Source organism: Elgaria multicarinata, chromosome 4, assembly GCF_023053635.1.
Source record: "Elgaria multicarinata webbii isolate HBS135686 ecotype San Diego chromosome 4, rElgMul1.1.pri, whole genome shotgun sequence".
NCBI lineage: Eukaryota > Metazoa > Chordata > Lepidosauria > Squamata > Anguidae > Elgaria > Elgaria multicarinata.
Genome location: NC_086174.1, coordinates 79,469,434 through 79,488,068, shown reverse-complemented (window position 1 = coordinate 79,488,068; position 18,635 = coordinate 79,469,434). Strand labels below are relative to the sequence as shown.

At 39.7% G+C, this 18,635-nt stretch overlaps 1 protein-coding gene across 1 annotated transcript in view; it reads left to right on the top strand.

Moving 5' to 3' along the window:
• Positions 1-18,635, top strand: part of PEX7 (peroxisomal biogenesis factor 7) — a 67,562-nt gene that overhangs the window by 29,868 nt on the left and 19,059 nt on the right. Inside the window, exons 7-8 of the mRNA XM_063124619.1 lie at positions 1,718-1,831; positions 6,017-6,072. Of these exons, the coding sequence (XP_062980689.1) occupies positions 1,718-1,831; positions 6,017-6,072 (170 nt within the window). The remainder of the gene's footprint in view (positions 1-1,717; positions 1,832-6,016; positions 6,073-18,635) is intronic.

Here is an 18,635-nt window from a genome sequence, read left to right as displayed (position 1 = left end):
TTCTTTTTCAAAATTTCATGCCACTATCAATATTCTGTTACAAAATTTACTGTTAACTTATTTGCCATCTCACTTCGTTTGCTACTGGCTTAAGTGAATTGTGCCCGAGAGAGAACTAAGAACATAAGAGGAGCCCTGCTGGATCAGACCAAGGATCCATCTAGTCCATCATTCTGTTCACACAGTGGCCAAACAGCTGCCCACAGGAAATCCACAAGCAGGACATGAGTGCAACTGGTGTACATAGGCATACTGCCTTTGATACTGGAGCTAGCATATAGCTATAAGGACTAGTAGCCATTGGTAGCCTTCTCCTCCAGGAAATTGACCAACTCCTTTTGTTCAGGTACATTTGTCTTGCATCATTGCACTATTAGTAGACAAATAGGAGTGTGCTTATTTTGAATGAGAAATTTCAAATTTGCATAACTGGCATTTTCTTTTCATTGGAATTTCAGTTGTTTATTGTCTACATCCAGTTTGCACTTTGCTATATGGAAGCTGATGGCTTATATTGTAATGTTTCTTATAAAGTAGGCTAAATACATACCTGTTGCCTAACCGTCTCTGGTATGCCACATAAATGTTCTCTAATTATTCAACAATGTTAGCAACTAGAGTTGATTTTCACTATATTTTGTACGTACAAAAAGTAGATTCATGTTACACAGAGTGCGAAAGGAGTGCACATATAGGGAGATTTTCTACGTAATGCTGAACTGTAGTTTAGTTATATGAGAATGAGCCACAGCAGCCTTTGGACTCATGCACACTCTCCCTCCCCCCTTCATGCTCACCCACTTCCGCTGCTGTGAGAAAGAGATTGGAAACTTCCATTTTTCAATTAACCGCAGGTCCATAGCTTAATCCAAACCCTAAACTAGTTAATCTTAACTATGGCTTGTGGAAACAAACCAGGTTTGAAGTTGGCTTGTTTCTGAAAAATATAGTTAGGATTTAACCACATTTGTTCAGTTTAAATGACACAACAGGCTGCTATTAATAAACAGTGGAAGTGAAAAGCTTCTGAAGAGCTCGCTGCCTCTGAACCTAAGGAGGAAGAAATGTGTGAGCCGTAGGCTCATTGTAGCTCCTTCTGGTAATGCTGAACTATGGTTATGTATGAACGAGATTATAAATGTTCACATATAGAGTTAGAGGGGACCCAGAGACAGATTAGATATGGAATAAGCATATTGATTTGAACTGGTCAGTTTAATCTTTAGCTCTGGGTCTGTAGTATTTAAAACATATTTTATTTTCTCTATAACGTATATCACCCCCATCCCCTGAATTACCTGAATTAGGTGAAAATTAACTTGGGGTGGGGGAGAAATGGCATCTGTAGCAGTTACAGGGTGCCCAAACAGTCAAAATTAGCTTGTTCGTAAGCTAATTTTCATCCATTTAGCACTCCATGGCCATTAGGGAGTGCCAAAAGGGTCAAAATTAGGTTTCAAACAAATAATTTTGATACTTTTGGCACTCCGTAGCCACACAATTTTAAAATTATATTTTATTTTGAAATTTTTGGTGCCCAAGGGGAGGGGCGTGGGGTATGAAAATGCTTTTGAAGTTCCCCATTCCTAACATATATGATCTGTAACTCTAGATGGATGTCAGCATTTCTCTTTGCCACTATTTGTTACATTTAGCATTTGGAAGCTATTCATATCTTTACTATCAACTATCCTTGTACATTTTGTTTAATTATCAGAACTTGCTTGTAACGGGTGCTGTTGACTGCAGCTTGAAAGGCTGGGATTTGAGAAACATCCGACAGCCAGTATTCAACCTCTTTGGGCATACTTATGCTATAAGAAGAGTAAAAGTAAGTTTTAAAATTTGTAGTTTGCTATACATTTATCAGTAATAGAGTGCTTTTCTACATGAGGCTTTTAACCCGCCACTTTACTGAGGCTTTTGCTTCCGGATTCTTTGTGGGATTAAGATTGGCTCCTTTTCATATATTTTTTTCTGTTGTTTTTTTCTTTCTCTTTCTTTCTACATGTTCCCTTACACCACTACTAGGTGGTACCGTTGTTATATAGAATTGCACAGATTCATGAGTGTTTCATGCTGCCATTCACAGATATATCAGACTTTCCTTATTAGGACACCCCCCCCCCCCCCGCTATAATGGTTGCAAATGACGGGAATGCCCATGGAGAATGACAACATTGTGTAAACCACCCGCAAACTACCTTGAGTGAGGAGTTGTGAATGCACAATAAATGCCCCATGTAGAAAGGCTCATAGTGGAGTAGGCAAAAGCAAAACAATCAAATAGTGTCATGAAAGATTATATGAGAATCAGTCTTGGACTAAAATTGCACAGCATTCCAGCAGTTAATAGCATAGAACCATGTGACAGGTTTTGCACTCTGAAGAGAGCTTTGGACTTTTGTTTCACAATCAGCAGCCCACCTACTGGGATACTAGCAGGAGGACTGAAGGAAAAGCGAGGAAAGAGGGGGCAGGGAATGAGTGAGTTAACTGAGCGTGGACCAATAGTCACCTCTATGCTGATGCTAATCCACACCATGGTTAATTGTTATCATGTTGTGTGGGGAGTACCCTCTTGATAAAAACTGTCGAGTTGATTATTTCTCCACTGTTGACTATTGTGTTGTCTGAACGCAGCCATTCAGTAGTAAGTATGTATAGGATTGGTTCTGTAAAAAATAATTTAGTCTGGATAATTACAAATGTTTTCTCTTAGTACAGGAAATAAAATAGTGTTGACATCAGATGGACTTCTGAAAGAACTGTACAAGTTTAGCCTGGAGAAGAGAAGATTGAGGGGAGACATGATAGCACTCTTCAAATTCTTGAAAGGTTGTCACACGGAGGAGGGCCAGGATCTCTTCTCAATCATCCAAGAGTGCAGGACACAGAATAATGGGCTCAAGTTACAGGAAGCCAGATTCTGGCTGGACGTCAGGAAAAACTTCCTGACTGCTAGAACAGTCCGACAATGGAACCAATTACCTAGGGGGGTCATGGCCTCTCCCATACTAGAGGCATTCAAGAGGCAGCTAGACAGCCATCTGTCAGGTATACTTTAAGGTAGATTCCTGCATTGAGCAGAGGGTTGGACTCTATGGCCTTATAGGTCCTTTCTAACTCTACTATTCTATGATTTCTAAGAAAGGTATTCTATAGATGGGGCATCTCAACCCAAGAGGCTGTCTAAATCTGCTTTAAAAAGATTAAATTTTAGTGTAATTTACCATTTTAATGTTTTTTTAATTTTACAAAGGAAATTGTGTTCAAGGCAGCACACAATATACATGGTGAACAAACAAAAACAGTGCTGCATGAAATAATAAAGCATCACTTGAAAACAGATCAAACCAAAACTGTTATATTGGGCATTCTCTAACCAATTAACTCCCCACGCTGCTTCCCAAGAGAAAATGAGGGGCACTTTTACCATCTGTTGTACGGCAGACAGAATGGGCCAATGTGCACCTCACAACAAGCCACCATGGGTTAATTATCACTCAGGGTTCTGGGGTGCATGCTTGCTGCCATTTTGAATGTGCAAGCCCCAACCAGTGGTTGACATGTCTTGTTGAGTCATGCAAATCTGGGTGGTGGAGGTTGTGCGAGGGTTGAACAACTCTTGCATAACCCTAGAACAGACCATACGTTATGTGAAGGGTGTTTGACCCTTATACAACCCCCCCCACACTGCTTGAGTTCACATGACACAACGAGGCATGCATATTCAAAACGACAGCTGGCATGTGCTGCAGTGGCCCCTAGGATTAATTAACCCATGGTGACTTCTTGTGATGTGCGAACTCAGTCATTGTGCCTCTCCCTCGGAAGATCCTTTTAGAAAGCAGCAGCTTCTTGGCTTCTGAAGCTTGAGTGGTGGGGCGTGGAAGGAGTCCTGCCTGTGATAGAAGCCGGAGTGTCTTTAGACCAGGGCGAGGCAGCTGCTCCCGGCCTTTAATGCAGCTGCCCCCTGCTATTGTATCACAGGGGAAAGAACAGTGGTTTGCTGCTAAATTTCAGCAATTTAGCTGAGGCTGAAAATGACCAAAGTATAGCCCTTTTCAGCCTCTTGTCACATTGTGGAAATTTGGCAGCAAACCGTTGATTGCTTTGCTGTGCTGCCAAATTTTGGATGTGCATGTGCCTCCCCCAGGATGCTCTACAAAGTCCCCCCTGCCCCTAAGTTTTGTTAGGCATGCCTAAGCTTTACTTAACAGCCAGCTGTATTGGGTAGTTATGCAAAGAAGCCCTTGTGCAACTTAAAATATTTTAAATATGTACCTTTTCTTTTAAAAAAAAATACTTGCATGCATCCATCATGTGGATAAAATGGACTTTTTTTTGTCTTGGCCCTTCCAGATAGTATGCTAAAGTTACTGCAGTGTGAGACTTACTGTAGGTATCTGCTGGAAGTTCTTTATTCCTCATATTGAGGCAGTAGCTAAATCCTGTCGTTTTTTCCTGTATAATATTGCCAGGATTCGATCATTTTTGTCTGTCTCTTCTGCCAAGACGCTTGTTCATGCACTGGTTATTTCTCAGTTGGACTATTGCAACCTTCTTCTCTCTGGCCTTCCTTCTTCTCACATCAGTCCGTTGGTTTCTGTTCACCACTCTGCTGCTAAGATCATCTTCTTGGCTCGCCGCTCTGACCATGTAACTCCACTTCTGAAATCTCTTCATTGGCTTCCAATTCACTTCAGAATCCAATATAAACTTCTCCTGTTGACCTACAAAGCTTTTCACTGTCTAGCTCCTTCCTATCTCTCCTCTCTCATCTCACACTATTGCCCCGCTCGTGCTCTTTGCTCCTCTGATGCCATGTTTCTCGCCTGCCCAAGGGTCTCTACTTCCCTTGCTCGGCTTCGTCCATTTTCTTCTGCTGCCCCTTACGCCTGGAACGCTCTTCCAGAACATTTGAGAACTACAAGTTCAACCGCAGCTTTTAAAGCTCAGCTAAAAACTTTTCTTTTTCCTAAAGCTTTTAAAACTTGATGTTGTGCAGACTTTATACTGTTAGTTTTACCCTACCCAGTGCCTGTTTACCCTACCCTGTGCCTGTTTGCATTCTCTTCCCCTCCTTATTGTTTTATTATGGTTTTATTAGAATATAAGCCTATGCGGCAGGGTCTTGCTATTTACTGTTTTACTCTGTACAGCACCATGTACATTGATGGTGCTATATAAATAATAATAATAATAATAATAATAATAATAATAATAATAATAATAATAGAGCATCTTACAAACAATATAAGGTCTATAAACCTTTTGGGAGGGAAAGTTGTCGTTTTTCACCATAAAAGTGCTTGAAAATGCTGAGTGAAAATGTAATTGTGTGGGAGCTGGAAAGAAGGTTGACGGAGTTTGGCTCACAGTCCTCATCTTTGCCGCAGCCTTTGTTCATCTAAGCAATGTATGCCAAGGATCATTATAATATATCTACTCTTTGTCATGGGTGAAATTTCTGCTGGCGCTGATTTTCAAGCTTGACTCAAGTTATCTTAATAATAGTAATTAAATGAAAAGAGAATCTTGGGAGAAAGGCTGGCCTTGGTGCTACCAGTATAGCATATCTCTTTATTAAATGTTCTCTGAAATGATGCAGATTTGGAGGCACATCGCTGCTGCTGAATTGAAGAAGGGTTTTAAACATTTCAAGATCTCTTGTTGTTTTGATTTGATTAAGATGTTTCTTTATAAGTTGGGAATTCATGTTCAGTCTATAGCCCAAAGAAAAATACAATAGCCACCTTTTGTGACTGTCATGGCAGGGATTTAAAATTGAGGTGAAATCTTAATTTATGACAGGGCTGCCAGGAGCTTCTATAATGTTATAGAAAATGGCAACAATATGATGTTCTTTATCCTGAGTAATATTTCCATTTGGATCATTTATATTGTTACTGTACAAAACTCTGTTCTTAGTAAATTCTCTCTTTTGTCTCCACCCCCCTGCCATCGTGTATATTTTGTGCTCATAATATTTTTCTCTTTTATCTTTTTGCAGTTTTCACCATTCCATGCCACTCTACTGGCTTCCTGTTCCTACGATTTTACTGTAAGGTACAGTAATTATTATTATCTTTATTGCATACACATAATTCTGTCTCACGCTTTATGAAGCGTACGCTCATTTTGGCTATCAATCTCCGGTAACAGAATTTCCAGGGGAAGATGCTATGTTCTGTGTCTGTATCCTTGCAAAACTTCATTCTAACAAGAGATAACTTGATTCTAAGGCTATATGAGAATGGTGCTTCTTCCCCACTTGTCCAGGAGAAGGCCTTCTGCGTCTGTTGCACAAACGGGAGCTGTTACCTCGCCCTCTGGTTAAACTAGTGGCAGCATGGCAGAAGAAGTGTTACTATTACAGGTTCTTCCTTAACCCCTTTTGAATCAGTTTGAATACTTTTGGGTTTAACAGATGGTTTTATAATATGCCTTTTCTGTATCCTGGTATCTTTATATATTTTCATTTGGATCTGTAAATAGCATATGTCGTACACAAATAAAGGAACTGCAAACGGTATGTGCAATACAAATATTGTTTGGAATCAATGGGCATATGTACAGGAAGTGTCTGCGGAGTATGAGACGAACCTGCTTCTTGCGGATATTATTTATAAAAGGTGCTTCTAGGTGAAGGTGTTTGTGACTGACAGGCATGCTGCATCAGTGTACCTGACACTTGTAAGTCTCCCAGGAGCTATGGAAGTGAGCGTGCTGGCTGCTGCCAGGTAACATGGTTCACACAAACTGGTACAAACCCACCATAGTAGTTCTAAACTGTATTTGTTGGTACTTTTCTCTTTTGGTAGCATACTTTCCCCCTGTTTAGTGATATCCTTCCATTCTGAGGCAACGTCAGGCCCTGTTTTCATAAATAGAAAACATGGTGGTAAATGTGTATTTTGTGTCACAGTGAAGACCTTTAATACATAGCATGCAGCTACCTCAGTGGTTTTTTTCTTCCTCAGAAATAAGTTGCGGGGTAGGGAGATTTATTGTATTTACTACTACTTTTATATCCTGCCTTTTTTCCTCATGCGAGGAACCCAAGGCAACTTACATGAACTTCCTCCTCCTCCACTTTATCCTCAAAATAACCCTTTGAGGTCAGTTAGGCTGAGAGTCAGTGACTGGCCCAAGTCACCCAGTGGGTTTCCATGGCTGAGTGGGGACTAAAACCCAGATCTGATGGAGTCCCAGCCCAACATTCTAACCACTATACTACACTGGCTTTAATCCTTTGCTCCCTGCTGTGGTCTCAGTCTGGACTGTACCTCCCATGCCTGCAATTTTCATAGTGGGCAAAAAAGCTCCCATTGAAGTGAGTGGAGTCTTTTATCCTATGCAAATTGCAGGTGTAGAAGGCCTGATCTGGATTGGAACCACAGAAGGGAGGAAAGGGTTAAAGACCTCTTACCCTGATTTGGTCCCCTGTGGTTACCTTTGATGAAGAATTTGTTTATTTATTAAATATTTATACCACTCAAAAGCTGAAGCTCTCTGGGCATTTCACAAAACAAAACTGAAAACCACAAAATTCAGTAACAGTAGCACATAACATAAAAGTACTGATGTAACTGTATGCCACATATTAAAGTTAACCTATAGCTTTTCTCTTTATTACTTTATTTAGCAGGCAACAGCTCACAAGAATGAACTCTCCTTTCGACAAAAACGAGATCACTCCCTGTAGAAAGCTAAATGTTAGGGCAAAGGGTTGTAGCCTAGCTTCATCCCTGACTTGCTAGCTTTCTGTGCATAGTAATTTATATATTTTGCAGAGGAGCCACCACATGTTGTTTGAGCGGTATGGCTAGACGCAGGTCTCCCACCTCATGTGCGCATGGGGATGAAGTTTAAAGAGGAGAGATCCATCTGTTACACTTGTCAAAAGTATTTTTCTCATTGGGGAACTCAAGGGCTTGTTTTTAGGTTTGGACTTCCAAATTTTCATGTTCAAGTGCTAACTAAAAATATGTGGCTTTTTGCTGTTTAAAGCCTAATTCGGAGGGGGTAGGATACTGGCCATCTGCCATAGCAGATGCTCTTGACTAAATAGCTGTTCAGCTAACCAGTATCCTGGAGTCAACAAGACAGCTTTTCTCATAAGCAGAAAATACCAGAAATAACTTGGTTAAAACTCTTTTAATAACATCATGTCACTTGTTGTCATTAAATTGTTTGTGAGAGAGAACCTTAATCTGTTCCTTCTCATTTATTTATTTATTTTATTACATTGCTGTACTGCCCAATAGCCGAACCTCTCTGGGCGGTTCACAATTAAAAACCATAGAATACAAAATAAGATACAATATTAAATTTAAAGCTACAATATAAAATAAAATTTTGGGAAGTTCAGCCTTGGTTGTTTTGTTTGTTTGTTTTGAGTACTGTTAGTACTCAACATGATTGTTAGTTTTCTTCATAGTTCGTTTAAAGGTTTTTCGGACCTGAACACTTCTGTGTTTTTAAATAGTAATAGGTTAGCTGTAGTGCTATTGAGAAACCATTCCATAACACCATTTTTTTAATTAAAGGTAGATACCCCAAATAATCAAAGTATAGTGGTACCTTTAAGGTTGCCAAATCTTTTACTATCCCTATTATTTCTCTTTTAACAGAAGTCTGACGTGTTGAAATCAATCAGGTATTGTTTTCCCTATCATTTGCTTTTCCACATGTCAGTCTGTTAAAGGTGCAGAAAATTCAGTGGTTGGCATACAATAAATACCATTGAGAATTGTCTTAGACATATTCCGGATATGAGAAGCCATCTCTGTATTTTCTAAATATCGTTCAAAAAGAGGGGGAAATATGAAACCTGGGGAAGTGAAGATGATACCCTGCTATAATGAAGTATGCATATTTTATAGCAAAGCGAATGCTGTTGTTCTGTGCATGTGTGTTTATTCATACTGAAAAGAAAACAGATAACTCCGTGTAAGGAGCATTTACTTGTCCCAAACCGTCATAAGACACTCTACTGCCCATCCAGTAAGACTTGCCAAACCAGGAATAGAATGCTGAGCAACAGAGAATTCATTACTTCCCAGGTTACTGGCTTGTTTCCAACTCTTGATTGGCATTTCCCAACTCATCCAAGCAGCATTTCTCTGCATGTTCATAAAGAACTAGCTCCTAGTTGAGCACACTGGTGCTTACTCAATAAGTATAAAATCAAGCTGCTAATGTCACTGACTGAAGCAAATTAGTGGTGTTTGCCTAATTTAATAGACTCATGCGATTCCAGATGGCATGGCGTGATGATTGGCAGTTCCTTCAAAAAGGTGATGCGCAACGAACATAGATCCTCAGGAAGTTTGGCACAGTGGCTTATCCCTGCCTTGACTATAAAATTCCACTTTATAGTTCTTCCCCTATTATACCATTTCTCACCCATCCCAAATAGAATCATTTTGCTTTTTCAGGGACGTAAGCCTCCTTTTAAGGATGCTGATGCGTTCAAATGCTTTCTGATTTCTGTCAGAAGGGCCGTAATGGTGTACAGTTTTATTTGGATATTGTTTCGTGATTACGAAATACCCTGCAGACACTCAATATAGAGTGTCATAATGCCATTTAGGAGAGTATGAATGTGGCACAGTGGAAAGAAAATGCCAGATTGCAGCTTCTTATGGAATCTAGCTAATGACAAGAATCTGCAATAACAGTTGCTATGCAGGGAATTTGGAAGACACTTGGTGCATCAAGCAGTCAATACAAGACAATGGCATTTAATCCATGATAATAAAACAGTACGAACCATCTGCAAAATCGCAACTTGATTTAAGAAAAAGATTTTCTTTCAGAGGAAATCTGAAAGAAATCTGGGGAATGTCTTGCAAAGAAATTAGAACAAACATATACTTTGAAATAAAGCTTTTGGGACAGAAATGTTATCTCTTCCCTTGTATCTTTCGAATGCATAAGCAGTACATGAATGCTTCTTCTAGTTCTTATGAACTTCTGCTGTTCAGCTGGAAATTATACAGAAGCTAAAGGCTTGTATGTATATATAACTGCACAAAATATTAAAGCTTTTGAGGTGATACGACTTTCTTTTTTTTTTTTGCATTGGGAATTTCATCCACCAATAAGAAGCAAGGATAATTGATTGTAATCAGTTAATTAAAATACTCTACAGATAATTCATTAGGAGACAAAAGGATATAGTGTTATTACTGATGTAACAATAGAAACCTTCTACACTACAAACTGATCGGGTGTGATATGCAATGGTGTGCAAGTTCATCTATTTAGGATGATTAGAAACTTATACCACTGATAGAGGACTTGTACACCACATTTTTAGGTCATGACATCTAAAAAGAGCATACTGTTAACAACTATGCAGTAAAGAGGCTCAGATTTCCTGTGAATGAGAATGAGTGTATTGTTTAGCTTGCAAACAGCTTTGATATAACTTTAATTTTGTTATGTCTGGTCCCTTATTGGTAATGCATGTGTTCAAACGTAAGCAGAATATGCGCTTAAAAAATATAGAGGCCTAATTCAGAAGCAGGAGTCTTGAATTGTACCTGTATAGCTATTAGCACATCCTTCAAGCTGATTTATGTGTTTAATACCTATACTAGTTCTTCCTTCTTCTTTATAAATTCAGGTTATTCAGTTCTTATCAAATCAACCACATTATTGCATAGAAGTATCTATAGAAGACTCCCTATCCTGTCATTGATTTAATGAAGCAGCACTATTAACTGCTGAAACACTTAAGTTTACTCATTTTCCTCCTTAACTAAAATGCCTCTGCTTGATGCACTTAAAGGGATAAAGTGCTGCCAGTAATCTCTCTTTCTTTCTTTGTTACATGTGCCAAGAGTCTGAGTGCACAGGAAGACCAACAGCTCTACTCTTCCAGTGTGCTGAGTCAAGCATTTTGCCTCATATGAGTTACTCGATTTTATTCATATCTAAAATATGTCTCTCACATAATCCTGCTCAGAACATAAAGGATTTTTATGTGATCTTTTTAAATGGTTCAGTACCGGTGACTAATCAGAATTTGGTCGTTCAGCTTGACTTGCTAAAGAATCAAAGGGACTGCAGGGCTGTATCCACAACTGATGTGTAGCCTAGTGTGTTGTTTATAGTGCGCCTGTATACATGTCTAGGTTCGGTGGGGCTTTTCCCCCAGGTAAGAACTTAGAGGCTGACGGGCATCCTTTGCAGAGTGGGAGAAGTACAAAGGCGATCTTCACCTCTGTGCTCCTCCCGCCCTGCTTTTTAACTGGATAGGCGTTTTCACCCATTGTGGAAAGCCGGAGGATTCCTTTTAAACCAGCCTCCCTGGTTCCCTCCCCGCTCACCGGCATGCCCCCTTTCCCTGCTCTCCCAGGTCACCTGAGCAGTTCTCTCTGCTCCGGCTGTGAGGGGGAGGGAGCAGGGAGCTCGGGTTCCTGGTTTCAAGATTGAAGCGCTGCCTCCGACCTTGGATGTAGGAATCCAAATATTCTGCAGCCTCCTAGATGCTGTCTAGGGGCCATAGGATTGCTCTCTTAGTTACATCAGTAATATTTACTTTTTAAAAAACGTAACAATAAAGGCCTAGTGTTTTTCAGTTATTTCAGTGCCATTGCAATCATTGGACAGAATATTGGACTTTAAGAACTAGTTTACTACTGAGAGATTGAATAAATGCTGCCTAGAAATTTTTCCTTGTGTTTCCACAAGTAAAAGCAATAGAGATGTAAGGCACAATCCTATGCATATTTTGACAGAAAAATGTCATACGGCATTCTCCAGCAATGCTAGGAGTTGTTGTTTTTCTGTCTAAACATGCATAGGATTGCGCCCCAACTTCTTAAATGGAATCAGAAAATTTAGAGAAGAAGCCTGGATATTCTTAGGGGACCAGACTCCCACATGCTACAGCCCAGAGGGAATGTGACCGATTTGATCAAATGGTATAAACAGATGCCATTTGACCAAAAAGATAAGTCATGATAATATCTCTGTTTACTTGTGAAAAACCAGTCTCTTGATCATCTTTGAAATTCTAGTCTGTGCTAAAATTCAATCTGAGTTGAGGTGAGTGTATTTTGCTTCCCAGACTCTCTGACTATTTGCTGCTGACATTTTATCGCTAAACCGATCCTGCCATTGAAGATGAAGGGACTAGCATTTAGCTCGTATGCCATGTACCTGGGGATGAGAAACATAGACCTTTGCAATGAATGCCATATTTTGCCATAGGCACTTTGTGTCAAATCGTGTTCTCAAGTCTTACCAGGGGCTAACCGATCAGGACTGAAGAGGTGAATCCTAGTTTTATTGTAATCTCTTAAAAGTAACGTCTTTTAAAAATCAGAAAAATATGCCTTCTGAATTTCTGATGAAAAATAAATCATGGTTGCATCAAAACATTCTGTATGATTCACATTTCCGTATACAGGCTTCATTTCAGAAGCTTCTGAATAGATCTATTCAGTATCTACAATCAGAGGTCTCTTATGAATGGGGCACTCAAGGGTATCCATAGAGTTCTGCCCACAGGAATTTTTATTTTAATGGATAGGTGAGATCTGAACCTTATATTTATTTGGATCTTCTTCAGTTGAAAGACTCTTAATCTACTTGAGCTCCATGTACAACTGGGGAACTCTGCTGCCACTTATGCCTGGAGCTCCCTTTTAAACCCTCGTGCAGCGGCGCCTTTTCCTGTTCAAAACCCAGCACTTCTTGAAGCTCTTGGTTGAGACCCATCAACCTATCTAGTTGAAATGAAGCCAAAATACATGTGACAGGGAGTGTGGCCCTCAACAACAACAACAACGGTTGCCAACTTCTGCTGTAGCAGGCTGAAAGAGGCCAATTTCAGTGGTCCCATTTTGACTTCACTCTTGTCAGCACTCAACCAACCGAGTTTGCTATCATATTAATAACCACTCCAGATCATGGTGAACCTGTCAGGATTTTTAAAATACATTTTGAGTTGCATGTATTTTAAGAAACTAAGCAAGGTAATTCAATTAGGTCTTGAAAATGTTAGATAAGCAAAGTTTTAGAATATAGTGCTAAAAGCAACTTGAACTTATAGTGTCTCATCAGTCAGAAGTACTAGTTTATTCTGACACAATAGTTCATACTACAGAAGTCTTTGATAATTTAGGATTAATTTATGGATGTGACCTAGGCATACGTCCATAAATGCTTTCTTAATTGCTGGCCCAATACTGGCACAATAGTTTTCTTTCATTTATTTACACAGCATAAACTTCTTGTGTGTGCTATTTATGCCCAGTTCATTTTTTTTTTTTAATAGCTGAGTAAAGCCAAAACTCATCACATTTTGTTTTCATTTAAAACTGCAGATTCAATACTGTAAAGAAGGAAATTGAGTGGAACAACTTATGAACGGGTTCCTCTTGATCAGCACTAGGAAGTTTCTAACAAAATGCTTGCCTTCTGTGATTTGCTAACAGTTTGAAGACTTAAAATGTTCTAGGTTCCTTCTCATAAATATGCACTGTTTTCACTAAAGGATAAATATACGGATATTTGGTCTGCTTTTCTTGAAACCTTTGTATAAGTGTCTCACTAAAAGTGTATTAAAGTATAATGTGCCTCAGTCGTTCAAACAAGAAAACCGCTAAAATAAAGCACAGGGAACATTATTAGTTGATATCAAAGTGAACATTTGGCATGTCGTCGTGCCCCTGCTTTCTCAAAAACAGAGCTCTGGGGGAGTGCAGACATGGCACTTGCTCTTCCTTAACCACCACTCCAAGACCAGGAACTCTGTTCCCTCCATACAGTACTTCTGAGCTCCCAACATAACCATGGTTAAGAGAAACTTCAATACCCACAATAAAAGTGCTTAAAGCTTCCCTGGTAACTTTCTTATTCAGAATTGCTTAATCAGATTCAAATCCTGGATTTAAAAAGGGGTTGCTGAGTCACAAGGAAGGGGAAAGTTTAAAATATTCAAGGCTGTAAAAGGTATTTATAGTATCTGAGTTACTGTTGACCCTGATACCATTTGTGATGATGTTTTAAAAAATGAGTAATTTGTCTATTATGAAGATCAATGAAACATTACTTTTTCACACACTCTGCTCCTTTCTGAGACAAAATGAAGAGGCAGTGTGTAAACATGATGAGTAACTGATAAGCAACAGTTGGTGGAGTTACTTTGACCCCTAGTACCATTTTCATATTGGTTTTCCATTGTCTCAGACATGCAATACCAAATCATACCATTTGGTGTTAAACTTGACTCCCAAAGCAGTAAGGGCAAAAACATCAAGCTTTCACTAAGAGCACACTCTCTACTGCCCTTTACAGATGTTTGTGCATCCTTTAGATGACGTCGTCCGACTCCCACATGCCTCCCGCCCTTTCTTCTCATTTTTCCATCTCAGAGTAGACCCCTTTTAATCCATATTATTTTTAAAAACAAACAAACCCGGAATGTGCTGCCACTTCCTGCTTTTTGCAGGGAAAGTGGTACGATATAAACGGCCCCTGAATGGTCCACGTGGTCGTTGCTGTTTCTTCTTCCTCTCCCCATGTAAAGAGACAGTTGCTATTATGAGAAAGCAGCAGAACGCCACAGCGACAGTAGGGAAATGCGAGAATCCACCTATATGATGATGCTCTAAATTAAGGCTGGAAGTGGGTGGGTGGGTGCTGAAACACTGCATGGGAATTCACACCTCATCTCACCTTAAGCTACTTATGATTGAGATGTTGTGTGAGCAATTGACTGACAGGTCTGGACTGGAAGGCCATGGGGCTCTGCAACAGTCATCTCTGTGCTCTTTACTAAATATCACAGATTATTATGACTGAGACAAGTGCAATGACTAGTTCATAGGAATGGGTAACACACCATACGGAGGAAAAATGGCTTCAAATAAGCTAATACATGAACGTTTGCTTAGGAAGAGAATAAATCTAAATTCATTTGTAGCAGGCAGCTTTTATGTTTATAATTCTACATATGAATTATAGGACTGATATGCAATTTCAACCCAGATTAGCATACAGCATTTACTTGGGAAAAATAGGAATTCTGTAGGCATTTGCCGGACTACATTCATTTCTGGACTTTGAGGATAAAGTGTAAAACAGTGAATTGCAGCTTATTTTCTCTCAGACTTGGAAAATGGTAGCTGTGAGAGTTACTGAGCTGTTTTTATGAGGAATTCACTCTGTGTATATAGAATATCTAGTCATCTGTGAAAATGAAATATCAGTTACAGGAAATGGCCACTAATAAATACCCTATAGAAGACTATAATCCAGAACATTCTTTATACCAAATGCACTTCTAAAGAGAAAAATGCCTCTTCCTTAAATCCTATTCTTTGATTTTCAATTAAAGCTTGACAGCTGGAGAATATTATATAAATGGGGTTATTTCTGAATTTTCAGTAGTACCTGAAATAACCTTTTTTTTCCCCTGGAAGTTCATGAAGGTTCTTTATACAAGTTCATTATATATATACACCAGGTAGTGTATTCAAAAACATTCTTATATTGGACCTATAGGCAAAGTAGCAACATGAATGTTAATTCACTGGTATTCCATAGAAGATTATTATATTGAATAAAATTATTTTCTGTGAGTATTCAAGTGCCTAATTAACCATGCAAGATGTCTCTTGCTCTTGCATTAGAGTATTTTCACATAAAGTATGCACAGATTTCTCTCTTAGCATAGGAATTATAAATTATTTTTTTGTGACCTGCCCAGAGAGCTTCAGCTATTGGGCGGTATTAAAATGTAATAAATAAATAAATAAAAATGTTGTCATAATGAGCCTTTCCGGCTCAAGAAAATGGAGGTCTGATTGAGAACCAGGATCGCTAAATGGGACCATTCTATTACAGACAGGTCCTCAAAAAATAAAGATCACAAAAATAGCTGGTTGCTTCATGAACCTATAGCCCCTACGTAAACTATGCTGTATGGATGGTGTGCATCTAAGAAATCCCCTCAGATTCATTATTGATTGGCAGGGTACTTTGGCATTCCATCTCCTGGCTAAATCAAGAGAAGTGCATATCTGGATGATGAGTGAAAAACCAAACACTTCTACATAAGTGCCCTGGTGGACAAAAGGTCTATCTAGTCCAGCATCCTGTTCCTCATAGTGATTAACCAGGTGCACCTAGGTGCATTACATCCACAAGTAGGATGTAATGGTAACAGCTTCCTCCCATTGTTGCTGGCAAGCACAGAGCCTCCAAACTTGGAGATTGCATACAACTGTCATGGCTATTTATTTATTTATTTATTGCATTTTTAAACCTCCCAATAGCTGAAGCTCCCTGGGCAGTTCACAAAAATTGAAACCATTCAAAGTATAAAACAAACAGTATAAAAACATGTTATAAAATACAATATAAAAGCACAACCAGGATAAAATCAGCAGCAGTGCAGAAATACAAATTTAAAATACAAATTTAAAACAGCAAAGTTAAAAATAAATTTATAGGATAGGCTGTTAAAATGCTGAGAGAATAAAAAGGTCTTCACCTGACGTCTGAAAGAATATAGTATAGATGCCAGGCAAACCTCCTTAGGGAGCTCATTCCACAGAGAAGGCCCTCCTCCTGGTAGCCACCTGCCTTACTTCCTTTGGCAGGGGCTCCAGGAGCAGAACCCCTGAAGATGACCTTAGGATCCGGGCAGGTACATATGGGAGGAGGCGTTCCTTCAGATAGCCTGGCCCCAAGCTGTTTAAGGCTTTAAATGTTAATACCAGGACTTGGAATCGGGCCAGGACCTGGACTGGCAGCCAGTGAAGTTGGAAAAGGACTGGCGTGATGTGGTCTCATCAATATCCATTGACAAGCCTTAGCCTAGATGGCTTGTTTAATCCCATTTTAAGCCATCTAAGCTAGATACTACAGTATCTCCACATTTGTGGTAGTGAATTCCATAGTTTAACTATATGTTGTGTGGAGAAGTACTTCCTTGTGTCTGCCCTACACCTGCTGCCACTCAGTTTTAGTTTTTTTTAGTATTAAGGAAAAGGTCGATGGTTTCCTCCCCACCCCTCCACTTTCTTCACAACATGCATAATTTTATACACCTCTATCATGTCCCCCCTTACCTTTCTAAAGCTCTCAGACCGGGTAGGCAACATGGTGCTGTGAGCATCTGAGCACCCTCCAAGGTGCCTACACCTCCCACTTAAAAAAATTAACAGTTTCTTACTGGCAGTTGGGATCACTTCAAAGCAAAGTGAGTGCCTCTAGCTGCTACCATCTTTCCCCATGAATGCTTCTGGGCCACACATGGAGCTTAGAGATAATCTGAAGAAATAACAGGTGGCTGCAAGGCAGTGCTTTCATCTGAAGCATACCCATTTTGTGGTGGTGCCCAGGTCCAGTTTGGTTGCCAAATGTGACCAGAGGCCGTAAAAGCTTGCCTACCCCGCCTCAGATTGTCAGCCACTCTATACCCACCCACAGGCATGCTCCCGAAACACCCATATCTTCCACTCTATGAGGTCAAAGTTGTAACCTTGTAGAGGGATCTGTCAGCATACGATTGTCAGAAGCCTCTGAGATGGGAGGTTTCTTTCTAATGAGAGGGCAATCATATAGATTGTGTATAACCCCTAGGAAGCTTGTCTTCCTCACCAGATGTGTACCAAAGCATCCTCCAAGCCATTCATGGACTAATATAAGGATGGATGTGATCTGTGTTTGTTTCTGCTCTTTGGAAATGAGCTTGTTGGGAAATTAGCTCTTTCTCCTCTTCCTCTAGTCCTAGGAGAATCTAAAGAGGGCTGTTGCCATAGCACATCCATTGTGTAGCCGTCATTCTGGTCAGGTAATTTGCTGAGAAATTAATGAAGACGGCTCAAACAAACACATTCTGTAGCCTCTAGTGTTTGCTGTGCGCCTGAATTGTTCCTGAATTGAATTTTGCATAGATTGATGTCTTCCCCACCCCTTCTCGATAACGATTCTACAGTTGTGTGTATTATGAAGAACACTAAACACTACTTTTTGTAAGCTTAGTGCCTAAATGTACAAAGAGAGGAGGGCTCCCAGGAAGAATTACGTAATAGGACAACGTAGGTAGAAGTAGAAGTCTGTGTGAGTCAACTGCCACACCAGTTGGCTTCTGTATGTGGGACTGAGGCAAGGGTCATCTTGCCCTTTACTTCAGGCAGCAAAATGTCTTGGGCTAGCCCTAGCCAGATGGGTTGCTGGACTAAAGACCTGATGATTGGGTAGGACATTGGACTTCAATTTCTTTGTTTGTAGCATTCTCCCCCTTCCTGCCGAAAGCGCTCCCAGAGAGCTTCGGCTATTGGGCGGTATAGAAATGCAATAAATAAATAAATAAATAAATAAATAAATAAATAAATAAATAACGATCAGTGAAAGGAAGACAGTTCTTGCCTGCTGGCTTACAATCTAACCATTGATCCTCCATAACTACATCTTGTGGCAGTGAATTGTATAAATTGTCCTGAATTCTAGTGTTATGGGACAAGAAGAAGAAGAAAATCTCTCTGTGTATTCTCTCAAGTCTACACCAAGCATAATTTGATAAAGCATTATCATATCTCCCTTCTCCATACACCTTAGTCATCCTGTCTAGGTCCTTGCCCCTTTCTGTGACTACCAGA